Here is a 14,434-nt window from a genome sequence, read left to right on the forward strand (position 1 = left end):
GCAGAGGACCCACCCCTCCAGAGCAGCCCCCCCTCCAGTACCCCCACAATCCACCCACACCTACTCACATACCCCATGCCCCCCCACATCCTTCCACAGCCACCAACATCCCCCTATCCCCCTTCCCACCCCCATCCTGCAAACCACACATCCCCACAGCACACACCCCGCATGCCCAACTGCGAGACAGGATGAGACCTGCTGGCAGGAGCTGTGGCTGCCGGGGCAGCTGTCTCCACATCCTGGTTAGTGAAGGGGTCACAGGGAGCTCTAACTGCTCTATGGTAAGAAAACCGAAGGCAAACAGCAAAACATATAGGTATTTAGAATTCATTTTATTATGATGATAAAGACACCGGTAGGCTATCAAATTGCTTTAACTCTGTAGATATATCAATAAAACATTGCCCAACTGATTGCTGTCTCTCACTCTCTCTCTCTCTATGTATAGTGGTCTTTTAATTGTGGAGGAACATGGATTTCGGGGTATTGAGTGACTTTGGGATTTTTTTATCAGGGGTTTTTCAGTTTTCAAATAGGGAACACCAGAATTCCTGCTAGAGGCGCAAGTGGTAGGACCCAGGCAGAGGAGCCTGGTCAGAGCTGGCACCTTGGACCCAGCTGGAGGTGGCTGACCTCCTGGCCAGTTTGGGCAAGGAGGACATGCTTTGACGGTTCAAAGCAGGCCACCACACTGGAAACATCTTCCAGGCAATAGCTGCCCAGATAGCCAGGCATGCATGGCAGTAGTGCCGCACAAAGGTCAACTCTGCAGCCACAGCCCACTGGCAGCTAGCACAGAGGGGCAGATGCCTCTGCTGGCTGTGCAGTCCACATCCGGGGTCCGCAGTGTGTGTGTATAGAGTGATCTTTTGTCTTAATTGTGGAAGAACATAGATTTTGGGGTATTTTTAAAAATGGATTTGGGATGCTGCAGCAGTCCAGCTGGCACACGGGGTAGTGTCCCCAGGTACCAACTGGCTGAGCCCCAGAAGCTCCTGAGAGCAAGTAGCCCTCAGCTACTTGCCAGGGCAGTGTTTTGTACTGATGGGGCCAGGACAGGGCAGCTTTTCATGCTGCTGGGGACAGCACAGGTGCTGGCCCTGGGCTCTAGCTTCCCTTGGCTGCAGATCCAGGAGGAGCCAGGCAGGGTTATTTTGCCCCAAGTGGCACAATTTTCCTCACACCAAAGTGCATGTCCAGGCGTGTGTGCTGAGGCATAAAGCCCCATTTCAAATTTGTGCCGCTTCTGTTTGAGCTGCTGCAAGTGCACGTGCTTGCATGTGTGGACACGCCCTACAGGTTTTTCAATGCAAGCTCTCACCAAGGTGTCTAACTAAAATATTGAAATCAGTTAATTTTTAAATTAGAAATTCAAAATCTATTTTTGTGGACCCTGTGTTTCCTTTCCTGTTGAATGGACTCCTGAATGTTTTTACAATGAAAAGTTAAATGGGCTGGGATGTTTATGTCAGTTGCATTTATTTATAACAGGTTTCTTCAGATACTGGAATTTTGCAGCCTTTCAGTGCAGAGGAGTTTTATTCAGCTTCTTTCGATTCTACTGTTACCCCAAAAAAAGTTTTCTTATCCACACTAGCACCTCCTCCAGAACCACCTGATCCAAAAACATGTAAGTAAGGGTTTAAAATAAGGTGTTTACTTTGTTAGGAACACAGAGAGTATGGAGCAGGCAGCAGAGAGCACCGGCAATATTACGTGTGGTGCAGAGGGAAAGAAAGCATCCCATTACAGCACAGAAGGGTAAGCATAGCTACATGTGGCTACTATTCCTGACCATGGATGAGGAACTGAAGAAACACCTATGACTTTGAAAGGGGTATTGTTACTCCAGGAAAAAGAAAAAACCTTGAGCCATTTTTTTTACTGCCTTCCACAGCATGTTGGGCTATGCCTACAAGTCAGCTTGTCATGGGGAAGGATACACATGATGGCACATTAGGTTATATTGTGCTGTTATTTACCATAGTTTCTCACATATAACATGCCTCCAAACATTATACACAGCTTGTTTTTTAAACAAATTATGAAGAAAAATAAACCTATGTTATGACTTCAGAGAACAGGGATAGAGCCTAATCCTTATCTGACTCACCCTCTCTTTCTGCTTAACTAAAACCCCACAGTGCCTATACACAAGCAAGGAGGTTGCACTAATATGCTGGAATTCCACCATGTTGGAGAAGACTCGATTAATAGAGTCTGCTGGAATGTTGCAATTACTGTGCTCCAGCTGCCTGCCACATCTCGTGTATTAGTGTCCCTGGGCTTCAGAATGGTGGTGGGCACTTTAAAGTGCATTCGATGAGCTGCTGCCATTTTGAAGCACAGGGACGCTGATAGAAAAGACGCTCTGGGTGCTTTAATTAGAGTGGCTCTCAGAGCCACTCTAATTAAAGCGCCTCCTCCCACTCTCGGAGTGTGTGTATAAATGCCCCTGGTTGCTGCTGAAGACTAGCCTCCATGGGTGGGCCTCTGATCTTGAAAAGAGCTAAAGAGCTGTGTGAGGGGCAAGACTTTGGTTGGGTGATGTTTTTTATGGATCAACTATGTAGCTGGGATAAATTTAGACAAGCTTTCAAATGCAAGACATTCTTTGTCAGGTCTCTGATCACAGGAACCAGGCTCCTCCACTCCAGTCCCCTTCCTCTGCCCAGTCTACAGCTTAGCTTTCTGCTCCCTGCCCAATCTGATGCTCTGCTTTCTGCTTCCTGCCCTGTGCTCCAGTCCCAATCTGCTGTTCTGCTTTCTGCTTCTTGTCCTATCTTGCTGTGCTGCCTGTTCCCTCTTTGATCTACATATGCTACACATAGAATTAGGCTGCCCATGCCACTTGTGGTAGGTTGGCCACCCCTGCCTTAATGTATAATTATACAAAGCTATTACAGACATTACCGTCCTCTTTACCTGTATGTGGCTTTTCATTCAGTCATTTTTATTACAACAGGAGAAAGGCAAGCATTTTCTCCCTCTGATCTTAATAAAGTCAAACCAGTATCAATAGATGAAAGCTATCATAGATTCTGAAACCTTTCAGGTTATAATATCTTTCCCCAGCTGTTTTTATTCCAACTATATTCAACCTCTGAATCATTATTGTCCCATCTTCATTGTTCTGATTTCAGCTTTTCAAAATTCACAGTCCCAGGAACCATATATCTTCTTCTAGGTATTTTGCACTTTACCCTTCATTTTGTCTTTTATCCCTCACGTTTTTCATCTCTTATTCCATATGCCTTCTCTTCCATTTACAGTAACCCATTAAAATGTCTATTACTGGTAGCGAGAAGCAGTAATATTCTGAAGTCTTGATGTATGGTACTCTTCCATTTATGAACATTCACTAGTAGTGTCTGTTGAGAAGGATAGATTAGGAGTGTGCAGCGATGAACAAACCCTTTATTCCTACGCTGAATTCTCAGGAGACAAACATTTAACAAAGTATCTTTACTTCCCACATCAAGACCTGAATGTTTAGAGCAGTAACAGTCAAGACTCTGGACTGAGGACAGCAATTCAAGTGTTGAGCACAGACAGTTCTTTTACCAGTCCCAAGATTTCTAAATTGCTCTGAGCTGGGCTAAGTACAGACATCTGGGGAGGTTAAATTGGGTTCAAAATGGCCACCTGATTTAAACTTGGCTTGTCCCAGTGCCGACCTTACACTTAGAGAACTGGTTCGTCTCAGTGACCGGCAATCAGTCTAAACCTGTAACTGAACAGAAGTTCCATCACACAAACTGGTCTAAAAATTGCAGAACCTGGTTTAGTATAAGCCTGGAACTATGTCATATCAAAATTATTCTACTTAGGTCAAACTGGTGCACGCAATTTCTATATGTTTTCCCTGCACAGCCCCAGGGGCTGGGAAAACCTAGCCACTGGCCCTAGCCCCAGGCCTATTCTTTTCATAGATTCATAGATTGTTAGGGGCTGGAAGGGACCTTGCAAGTTCATCGGGTCAGCCCCCCTGCACTAGGCAGGAAAGATAACTGGGGTCAGGTGACCCCAGCGAGGTGACCTCTTGAAGATGTCCAGGGTGGGTGATTGCACCACCTCTGGAGGGAGCTTATTCCACAGTATGGCCACCCTGACTGAAAAAGTTTTTCCTAGTGTTAAGCCTGAAATGGTCTTTCAGGAATTTGTGGCCATTACTCCTGGTTTTCCCCAAGGGTGCCCGATGTAGCGGTAAGCTGCTACCAAGTCCCCTCTCAGCCTTCTTTTTTTAGGCTGAAGACACCCAAGTCCCTCAGCCTTTCCTCTTATGGCTTGCCTTGCAAGTCTCTGATCATACGGGTGGCTCTTCTCTGGAATCTCTCAAGTTTTTCTACATCCTTGTTGAAGTGTGTTTCATCCTCCCTCCCTGCACTGGGCTATTTTTTGCTCCTTCTGCCCCCTTGGTCCCCTCATACCCTGGCCCTGATCAGGCAGCCTTCTCAGCCCCCGTCCCACAAGCTGCTCTGGGTGCAGCCAATTTTATCAGCATTTGCCACTGCTGGAACCAAGCAAGCAAGTCCCGGTGGGAGGAGGGGCAGGAAAGATGGGGGTATAAGTTTGCTGGTGGGGGGACTCCACCCCACCCATGGGTCATGCTTGCTATCCCACCCCTCACATGTTGTACCTGCCCACCCCTGATAGGTTGCACTGGCCCTGTCCACCCCACCCACAAGTTATGCCAGCCCTGCCCCTCCACCCACAGGTTGTGCCAGGCCCCCAACCCCACCCCACCTGTCAGTCTTGCTGGCCTGCCCACTCCACTTGTGGGTCGCACCTACCCCCATATCCCCAAGCAGATCCTTGATCCCCTCCAGCCTGTTAGACCCCCACTGCCAACCACCCACCATCCTGCCTTACCTGATATTGGACAGCCATTTTGATCTGATTTAACTTTCCCCTAATACCGCCTAGCCCGGAAGGCTAATCAAAATTGGTCTGCACTTGGTATGCCATTTACTGGAGAATGTTGAGTGCTCATTTTCAGTGCTCTAAAATATTTCTTCTCCAGGTTCACAGTCTGGACAGATTAGAATTTTGGAAAGGGTTCTTTTTTCTCAGTGACTTCATTGTCTTATGTTGGATTTTTCATAGGAGTCAAAGGGAGTTAGTCTAAATGTCACTGAAATGTGTGAGTTGGACATCTATCTCCTTTAGTTTCCTTTAAGAACTTAACATTGTAAATTATTATAGAATTATAATAATTGCTAACAAATTGCCCATCAAGAATGACAGGGGGGGAGGGAGGTTGTGTCCAGCCCCACGCCCCTCTTCCCTGCCCTCCCCACCCTGCTCTGGGTCCATCCCTGCTCCACCCCCTTCCCCCTCCCGCTGCTTCCAGTCTAACCCCCACTCCCCTCGCTGCTTTGGGTCTGACCCTGCTTCCCCCCTCCCCCTGCTGCTTCGGGTCCAACTCCGCTTACCCCCCTCCCCATGTTGCTTCAGGTCCGACCCCACTCTCGCCCTCCCCCCCTGCTGCTGTGGGTCAGCCTGGCCCGCATCTGCCTTTCTCGCTGCTCTCCTCCCTGCCCACCAGCCCCCCACTCCCTGCTGACTGTTCTAGGGGGCGCCGCCACCATTATCCCCCTGCTTCACTCTCAGGCAGGGAGGCGGGGGGAAGCCCCACTGCTTGGGCTACTGGTGCATATTCCCTGCTGCCAAACTTCCCCAGCAGCAGAGCAAACTTAGACCCGCGCAGCCCAGGCCACCCAGCCATTCACCAGTGCCCTCTCAGTGGTGCATACTCAGTTGACTAGAAGCATTATGGATAGACAGACACACAGACAGACAGACTGAGCCTTTTATTATATTAGAATCGTAATAATTACCAAGATTGTCCTGTCAAGCACCCAGTTTGTGTCTATATTATATTATATTATATTATATTATATTCATAGCATTATCTGATATATCACCAGTTAATAATATTTCATGGGAGAGAGATAAATATCTTTCTCGGGTGATATATCAAATAATGTCACAAATTAGATAACTACAGTTCTTACTATCCAACAGAGTAAGAGAATACTAAAACTGGTTTAGTCACTATGTTGTTAATCACCGAGTTTTTTCATTAATGTGACCTACACGTTATTGAAATATTTCTTAGGAATGGTGCTCTGATTTGATTTATCTTTATCTTCAAGATTATTAAAAACAAAAAAGTAGGTCAGTCTGTTCTCAGCTAAACCAGCGATGCTAATGGATATACAGTGACATAAATACAGAGTAACTGAAGGCAAAAATTCACTTGCTTAATACAAATGTTAAATAATTTATGTACACTGTATCACGTGGTTTGAAATCCTGTTAAAGTTTGAGGTCTAGTGAGTCTTTTTTTCTCTTTAAAGATTCAGGTGCTTTTTACAAGATACGTGGTTTTGGCCTAATACTGTTTTTGTTGAAACTAATAGGAGCTATACCACTATCCTTAATTAGAGTAGAATTAGATCAACAACTCTGCATTTTGCAATTCTAGTCTTAAAACTCTGTATTATATTTAAACATATATATGAACTCTCTCCACTTCAAGGAGAACAACCAGGAGTTACCGTTGTCTGAAGATGTGTTAGAACACATCCAGCAGGACCCTAAAGTCCAGATCCCATCTCAGTATTTCACTTCCAAGGTTGCAGGACTGGCAAGCTAGGTGGGAAGCAAACCTTGAAGCTGACAGGTTCGGAACTGCACTGAAGGAGACCCAATGGCAAATTTGTTAGGTTTTTCTGGCCTTTATGTGGATAGCTCATGATGTAAATCCTTTTAAAAATGGAGATAAAAGAGAGAAATCAAAGCCACCCAAAATGCAGATTTAAGCACTCTCATCTCATCTCTTGCTTCTGTCTAGGAATTCAGCTTCACAACCAATGACTTTAGTTTGTGAAGAAACAAACAAAAGATGGAAAGATACTGTTCGGAGAGGTTGGGGAGAAAGCACTGACTTTTGAAACTTAATTAAGTTTATATATTTTTTGTGGCTTAAGAAAAATGAAATAGATTTTGTAAATAGATCTACATTGAAAGAATCTTATGTTTAGCACAAGCTGAAATGGAACTGATAAAATTTATTATGTTTGGGGGTTTTTTAATGTTATTTCAAATGGATGTCCTTTTCTCCATATAATCCTTGTTTAAGTGGGAAAATGTATTGTTTTTGTCCAGGTTCTCCAAGAGAATACTTAGAATATTATATATTTCCAATACTTTTACCAGGAATGGCTGAACTGCTACATCGAGCAAGGAAGGAAAAGTGTTTTGAGGTTAGTTCTTAGCGTTCAATTTAAGAGTTATTTTAGGAAGTCATAGCCTTCAAATGAAATGTGTCTCTTTCATTATTTTGTTTTATAAGCAAAATAACTACAATAACATAAAATAATGTATTATATATCATTATGGAATTATTATAGCATTAAGACATTATACACAGGCTTTCTTCCAGTAACTTAGAACAGATTGTTTACTACATAACACCCATCAGCATGACAAGCCATAAGTTGTGGCTTTTCGCACACCACGCTTTTTTAAACATCCAGTTGTATGTAGCCCAGAAAACTTTAAAACTTTCTAATTAACACTGGGAGTCACTTATTTAATAATGCATTAATAATGTCACAGTGTTAATAATGCTGCCATTCATTTTCACAAACGTACTCTTAAGCTGTCAGTGTATATTTAGTCTTAGCGATCCAAGTGCTGCTCCCTTTTTATGCTTTGCAATCCAGGGTTCTAGACTTGTACCTGAGCACAGAACTTGGACTGTCATATCCCTAGATTGTTGGGGTTTAATTTACAATAGAATTTTTAATAGTTTTCTATGTGATTTACTATTACTATTGTCTCTCTTGCCCTTATTTATAAGAATCTGCCTAAATTATTCTCCTGTAACTCCAAAGGGGAAAAAAATCAACTGAAAAAGTATGGATTAACATGTTCTAGTGAGAAATGCATACCAAATGTTTAATTTAATAAGATGAAAACTGTTGTCTACCCTTCATAACAGCAATGAAGCAGAGGTCATTTCTTTGACTGTTACCTTCACTTTGGAGGGAGTGTGGCATTCTTGAGATTCCATCCTGCCATTTATTGTGGATGTATCTAAGGTCTTTTGATCATTGTCAGATCTTGTTGATGAGAACTACTAAAATATGTTGGAAATGCATAAAGATGTATTTAGGATGAGTGCAATTATAAAACTCACTGCATTGCCACTGTTTAGTAGACAGCTTCCCAGTGCTGAACTGGGAAGCTCTTTTCAGCATTTTCTAACAAGATTTGCCCCAATCCCTACTTGCCCCAATCTTGTGGAGGTCATTTTGTCTCTCTTTCCGCTCCTATTTTGCATCTTACAGTATGTACAGATATTCTCTGTCCCAGGAGTGATTTAGCTCTGCTTGTTCCCAGACTTTTTTTCTTCCAGGAGTAGCCATTTTTACTGTGGGAAAAAGAACCTGAACATTTGTACACTCACGGGTTTCCACTGAGAGTAGCAACTCTGTAAAGGGCCTTAAAAAGCTCCTCAGACCAGAAGCTGCCTCTTACTGAGCCTAAGAAGATTGCCTAGCATAGTGAGACTCCAGCATTGTCTGGGTCCCTGAGGTGCTACATTAATGCAAAAAATAATAAAATCATCCCTGCATTTGTACTTTTAATGTACACTGGAGTCATAGGGACAGAGCTCTAGCTTTGACACACTTTGGTATCATGTATGTAAGGCAAATGTTGGAGTAATGTGGTAGCCATGACTGTCCAGGAATTATGCGAATCAAGGATCTTTGTGGGTGGTATCTTTTATTGGATAAGTAACTGCATGGCTGGGATAAAGTTAGATGAGCTTTGGAATGCAGGGCATCCTTCATCAGGTCAACTGATGAAGATGACCTATTTCTGTAGGAATATTGATGGCATTTAAAATTATTAAAGACATTACTAGTATATTATTAAAGAAAGAGAACAACTTGTAGCATGGGATAAGCACTGAGAGAAAATCACATTGTAACATAGTCGTTTTAAGGGATCTACTAATGACCTTGTTTGAATCAATAATGACTTAAACCCAACTGTCTAATATCCTTGTAGTATCGAGTAAAAAATGTTTATTGTTAACATGTAAAATATATTTTTATATATAGGGTAAATTTTCATGTTGGTTCTCACTTTATTACTACAGAAAATAGGTCATTTTGGTTGCAAAAGGGAGTAATGTCATTACTGAAGAAGGAAATTTGGAAAGCAAGATTATATTATTTCATGTGTCATATGAAAGTTATGTTCTGTGGCGTCACTTCCTGCTCCTTTTGTGTAAGAAGTAGCAAAGGTATAGATCTTGCCACTAGCCAAATGAATGAATAGTAATGTTAATTTCCATTGTTGACCAGGTGCTTAATGCTTGAGCAGTCTATTTCCATATGTGTTTTGAATACATAGATTCTAATTGAACCTTGCATGTAACCAGTCAGCATTCATATAACCAATGCATGCGATTTTGTGGATTACAAGCAAAGTTAAGAGCCTATCTTCCATTAAAAAAACCCTAAACTATAAGAATGTTTTCTTAAAAAAAAATTGATGCCTTACATCTGCTTCATCTTTATTATAGCAAATTTCCCTTGGGTTCTTATGTATATTTGGTATTGGAAAAAGTAAATCTATATTTTAAATATAACATGCACAAACTTAATGAGAAAATGTTCTTGAAACACGACTCTAAGGACATTTTCAGTATTTCATGAATATATCTGAAAAATATTCAGATACAACCCTTTACACATGTAAATTGACATTCTTGTTTCTTTAGTTTAGTTCCTTTAGACATTTAGTTTTTTACTTTGAATACACAATGCAACATTTTGTGTACCTCTGCAGATAAGGTATACTGAAAATTTGGTGATATATCATATTTACATAGGATGTTATCAGCATACTGTAAGTTTGGCCTCTTTGAATTGTTTCATGAACAACATGGAAAAACACATTTAATTTCATAATCTGAATGACATATGAGTGTTTATTCCAAAAAAATGGCTTTATCTGGCTTTTGGCCAATTAAGCATTTCCAGACTAGCAGCAGTACTATTCTTTCTAACTGACCTCATCAATGAACTGAAATATGGATTCTTTTTTTTCTTATGGAAATATGGATTTCTTTTTTTAACAGACATTTTTCACTATTCAAAACTATAATAGCTTAATCTTTGGGCATCCTTTAAAAACCCACTACAGTGTGTATGCACGTGTATTTGTGGTGTTTAATTTGAAATGCATTTATTTATCACATACTGGAATACCCCAGGCCACCTATTAACTGTTGTGTACATTTTGTTAGTTAAATATGAGAATAGGAAGCACATTATGAATTGCATATAACTTGTCTTCTATCCATTCATATTAATCTGTATTCTGTAGCCCATGTTTCACTTATTCCTTTTCTATTTCTTTAATTTTGATGCTATTAAAAATGGCTGCATTCACATTATGGACTGTCCCCTGGTAAGTAACTGAAGACTTTTCAAAAGGGCCAACCAATGAAATTCAGTATCTTCTCTACCATGCCATTTTGGGGACCTGCACCCTCCTCCTCCAAATCAAAACCAGAAATGGCCAGTATGCAAGCTTTACCCTGAGGTTTTCTCTTGAATGTCAGATGTCAGCAGCCTGGAGGTCAGAGGCCAAGGCCCCCCCACCCTCCCAGTTGGGTGGATGGGACAGGCTGGTGGTGTGCCCTGTCCATGGTGGCCTCGGGTTCTCCTCTTGGGGATCGTTTGCTGCTTCAAAATCCCTTCTTTTGTATCCTTTTTCCCTCTGTGATGACTCTTTTCCTCCCTGGCCATCACTGATTGGTCTCCCTGTTGTCATCATACTGTCCACGTTCTGTACTGTTAGCATAGTCCTTTGTTTTACAAACCCATACAGGTGCACATCTTAATTTAGCCTTTTTCTGGGCGTCCTAATTTGGTTCATCTACCAAAACTGGAAATCTCAAGGGCACTGTGACCTGGTGCCACCTTATCTTATGTTACGGAACAGTGTAGTACATGACTTCAATTCCCAGCCTGTGTGTCTGCTTGCTGCTTGCCTGTATCAGACACAGCAGGCCTTGAAGAAACTTTTTCACAGACAGGCTTTTTAAAAATCAGTTAACCCTTGCTGTTGTCCTGGATATTCTAATGCATATCTACTTTACCTATAAGCCAGAAGCAAACCTCTAAACACCATTTTCCAGCCATCAGAAATGTGATATGTAAAATTTCAGGAGGATCTTTTGTAAGGGCAACTTAGAAGAGAAAAGTAAAAATCACACCAATTATGGGATGCTCTTTCTGCCCTAATTATGAATTCCTAGTAAACACTGGGTGCATCTATACAAAACTCTTTACTGTGGAACTGACTAATTAGCTCCGCAGTAAAACATCACCATGTGGCACTATATTGCAGTAAACTAATTAACTCCGCTGTAGGATAGTACTGAACAACATAAGTACTATCCTACAGCAGAGTAGTTCTGTTCAGCGAAATGCATGTGTAGATAGATGGTGATGGGGCTGGCTGGACACGAGATGCTACAGTGCAGGGGCTGTCTGCTGGCTAGCCCTGCACTGTAGCACCCTCATGCCCCAGCCAGCCCCTCCACAGCATGTTGAGCTGATGGGGGGCAGCTCCAGGCTGGAAGGCTGACCCCCTGGACTTCCTGCCAGGGCTGCACCACCCCAGCTTAACATGCTATGATCCCAGGCACACATGTAAACACTGTGCCTGGAGCATTAAACTCTAGCACGAACTACACTGGAGTTTATTCCATCACATTAATATCACATGTAAATGCACCCACTAACAGCCCATATGTTTTGCATTGTAGTCAAGTCAGAAGTGTGAAATGATTAAAAAAAAACTGCACTTAAAAATAGAGTTTTTTAAGTCTATTCCAGATATAACATTATATGTCACATGCATAATAAACATGAATATCTATTTCATATTTAGCAATATATTGGTACTGGTAAAATGTATTTTTTACCTCTCAGAAGATGAAAAGGTTACTCCTAAAATCAAGCATTTGATACACTGTAAGTAAACTTTGCATTATTATTTTTGTCTGCTCTTTGCCAAATGTGTGATGCTTATCACAGCATGGTTTCTTTATTCAGATCAAGTTAATAAACCAGGCTATAAGTAATTCTGCCTTTTTTTTGCACTCTGAACATTATATCCACTCTAAGATGACCATGTTTGTGTCTCCACAATTGAAAAGGATTGGGAAAGGTGGTCACTTGGGAAGGCCCACTTTCCTAGCCTCATGACCTCGGATCAGTGGTGGAGTAGATAGGCAGCTAAGCAGAAAACATCTGCAAATCTGTCCAAAGAAGGAACACAATTAAAATAAAAATATACAGGTTGTGATTCATTCCTTTTAGTATTTCTGGTCAGAAATATTGTAGCAGTGATCAGTAGTGTGACTAACACATAACTGAGTTAGCTTAACTGAATTAATTGGAAAGACTACCACTAACTTCAATGGGACCTGGACCAGGCTTACCTTGGACATGTTTTAAATTAGCAATAGGAGATTCATATTCAAATTGGTACATCTGACTGATCCACATATTTATTTAAAAAAACATGATATGTAAATCCTCACCAGTGTGCACAGTGAGTATCGGCTTTTATACTGAATATATTTGCAAGGTTTGTTGGCCATGTTTTGTGTTTACTTGCAATCTGCAACTCCCTTGGCACCAGTGAGGTGACAGGAATGTGAATGAGAACACAAATTATTCAGTTTCTCTCTCTCTGTCTACTATTATTTAAAACCCCCCACGTAAAACCATTGTTTAGGTATTATACTTGATACAAATATGAGACTTTCCAAAATGCTATCTTCTTTTATGGGAATTTGACTCTGAATCTGGTACAAAGTGCTTGCTTGGAACCTTGTATTTAAGCTGTTTATCCCAGGATCCTGGTAAACGTTACCAATTTTACTTCTCTCCCTTGTTCCCACTGGGGCTGTTTTTTGTGCCAAAGTCATTAAGAGAGCAAAGGTCTATTTCCCATGTCGTTATTTCTGGATGCTTCTCTACAAACATTTATTTGAATGAGATTCTTGTATTCTTGAACTAGAGACATTGTTTTAAGCAAGATGAAACTTTCATTTCAGTTACATCCAGCAAAAGGACAGGTGATTGTAACAGCAGAAAGTGGATGACTGGCATTGCTTATGTACTTGTTTATGCCAACACATGGCAGTTCTGCTTTTGGCCACCAGTCAGGCAACTTTCACATAGTTTGTTCTGACAGATCTTTGACAGAATCTTGACTCGTGCCAAGAGTACATTTTAGCTGGACATGCATGTGCCATACTGCATCTATGTAATGGTTCAAAGCAAAGGCAGATTAAAATTAATGGAGAGATTTGATGGTAACCAACAGTGTGGTCATGAAGAGCTTGTCTTAGATGTGAAGGGCAGTATGGGAGAAATCAGGAAGATGTGTGCTTTAAAATCTAGCGGCTGGACAAAGAGGTTGTCATCATTAGCTGATTGGAGGCAGGGGTCAACATTGTGATAATGAATGAGATGAATGTGAGAAAGGAAATATGTAAGGGCATTCAGGATGAAGACAAGACACTTAGGTTTGATGTAACAGAGAAGGGGGACCCAGCTGTGGACTGCAGAGAGAGGGGTGACATGCTCAAACCAACACATGAGGCAACACATGAAGCAACAACTGATCTTTGACCAGTGTTCTGAATGGAGATAAGTAGTATGAAACTGCATTCGCAAAGGCTAGAGAAAGAAGTTGCAGTAACTAGAGGTGCATCGATACATCAGTCCAATATCGGATTGGCACTGATATAAAGAAAGTTGATCGTATATGAAATCGGCCTGATGCGGCTGACAATTTGGGCAATAAATGCCCATGCGTGCGTGCAGCCACAGCGCAGAACATAGGCAGCAAGGAGCACAGCCGGTAGCTTGGAGAGCTGTGTGCAGCTGGTAAGACTGGTGTGGTGGAAGGGGAGGGGGGAGGGATGTGGCGTGCGGGGGCAGATCAAGGCCTCCACAGTGAGAGAGGGGCTGGAGCAAGCACTGCCTAGCTGGGGAGGGCTCAGGATGGAGCTGTGGCTCGCCCGGGGGGGCGGCTTCTGCTGCTGTATGCCGCTCATCCAGGAGCCATTGGTCCAGCACTTGCCTTCTCATCTGATGGCTCCTGCTGCTGCTCTCACTGCTCGTTGGGGAAGTCATGGGAAGGGCGTGTGCTCCCGGATCTGTGTGGGGCAGGGAGGGCTGGGCTGGGGCTGCGCAGGGCTCTTCCTGGTCTGCCCAGCCCTGCCCTGCACAAGTCCGGGGGCACATAGATTCATAGATGTTAGGGTCGGAAGGGACCTCAATAGATCATTGAGTCCGACCCCCTGCATAGGCAGGAA

The 14,434-nt window shown here is 42.4% G+C and overlaps 1 protein-coding gene across 1 annotated transcript in view; it reads left to right on the forward strand.

Annotated features, from left to right (window-relative positions):
- The window catches only part of IQCK (IQ motif containing K), a 98,662-nt gene that overhangs the window by 6,822 nt on the left and 77,406 nt on the right, over positions 1-14,434 (forward strand). The window contains exons 3-4 of the mRNA XM_025206995.1: positions 1,495-1,633; positions 7,177-7,274. Coding sequence (XP_025062780.1) covers positions 1,495-1,633; positions 7,177-7,274 — 237 coding nt within the window. The remainder of the gene's footprint in view (positions 1-1,494; positions 1,634-7,176; positions 7,275-14,434) is intronic.

The sequence above is a fragment of the Alligator sinensis genome, unplaced genomic scaffold (assembly GCF_000455745.1).
Source record: "Alligator sinensis unplaced genomic scaffold, ASM45574v1 scaffold330_1, whole genome shotgun sequence".
Classification (NCBI taxonomy): Eukaryota; Metazoa; Chordata; order Crocodylia; family Alligatoridae; genus Alligator; species Alligator sinensis.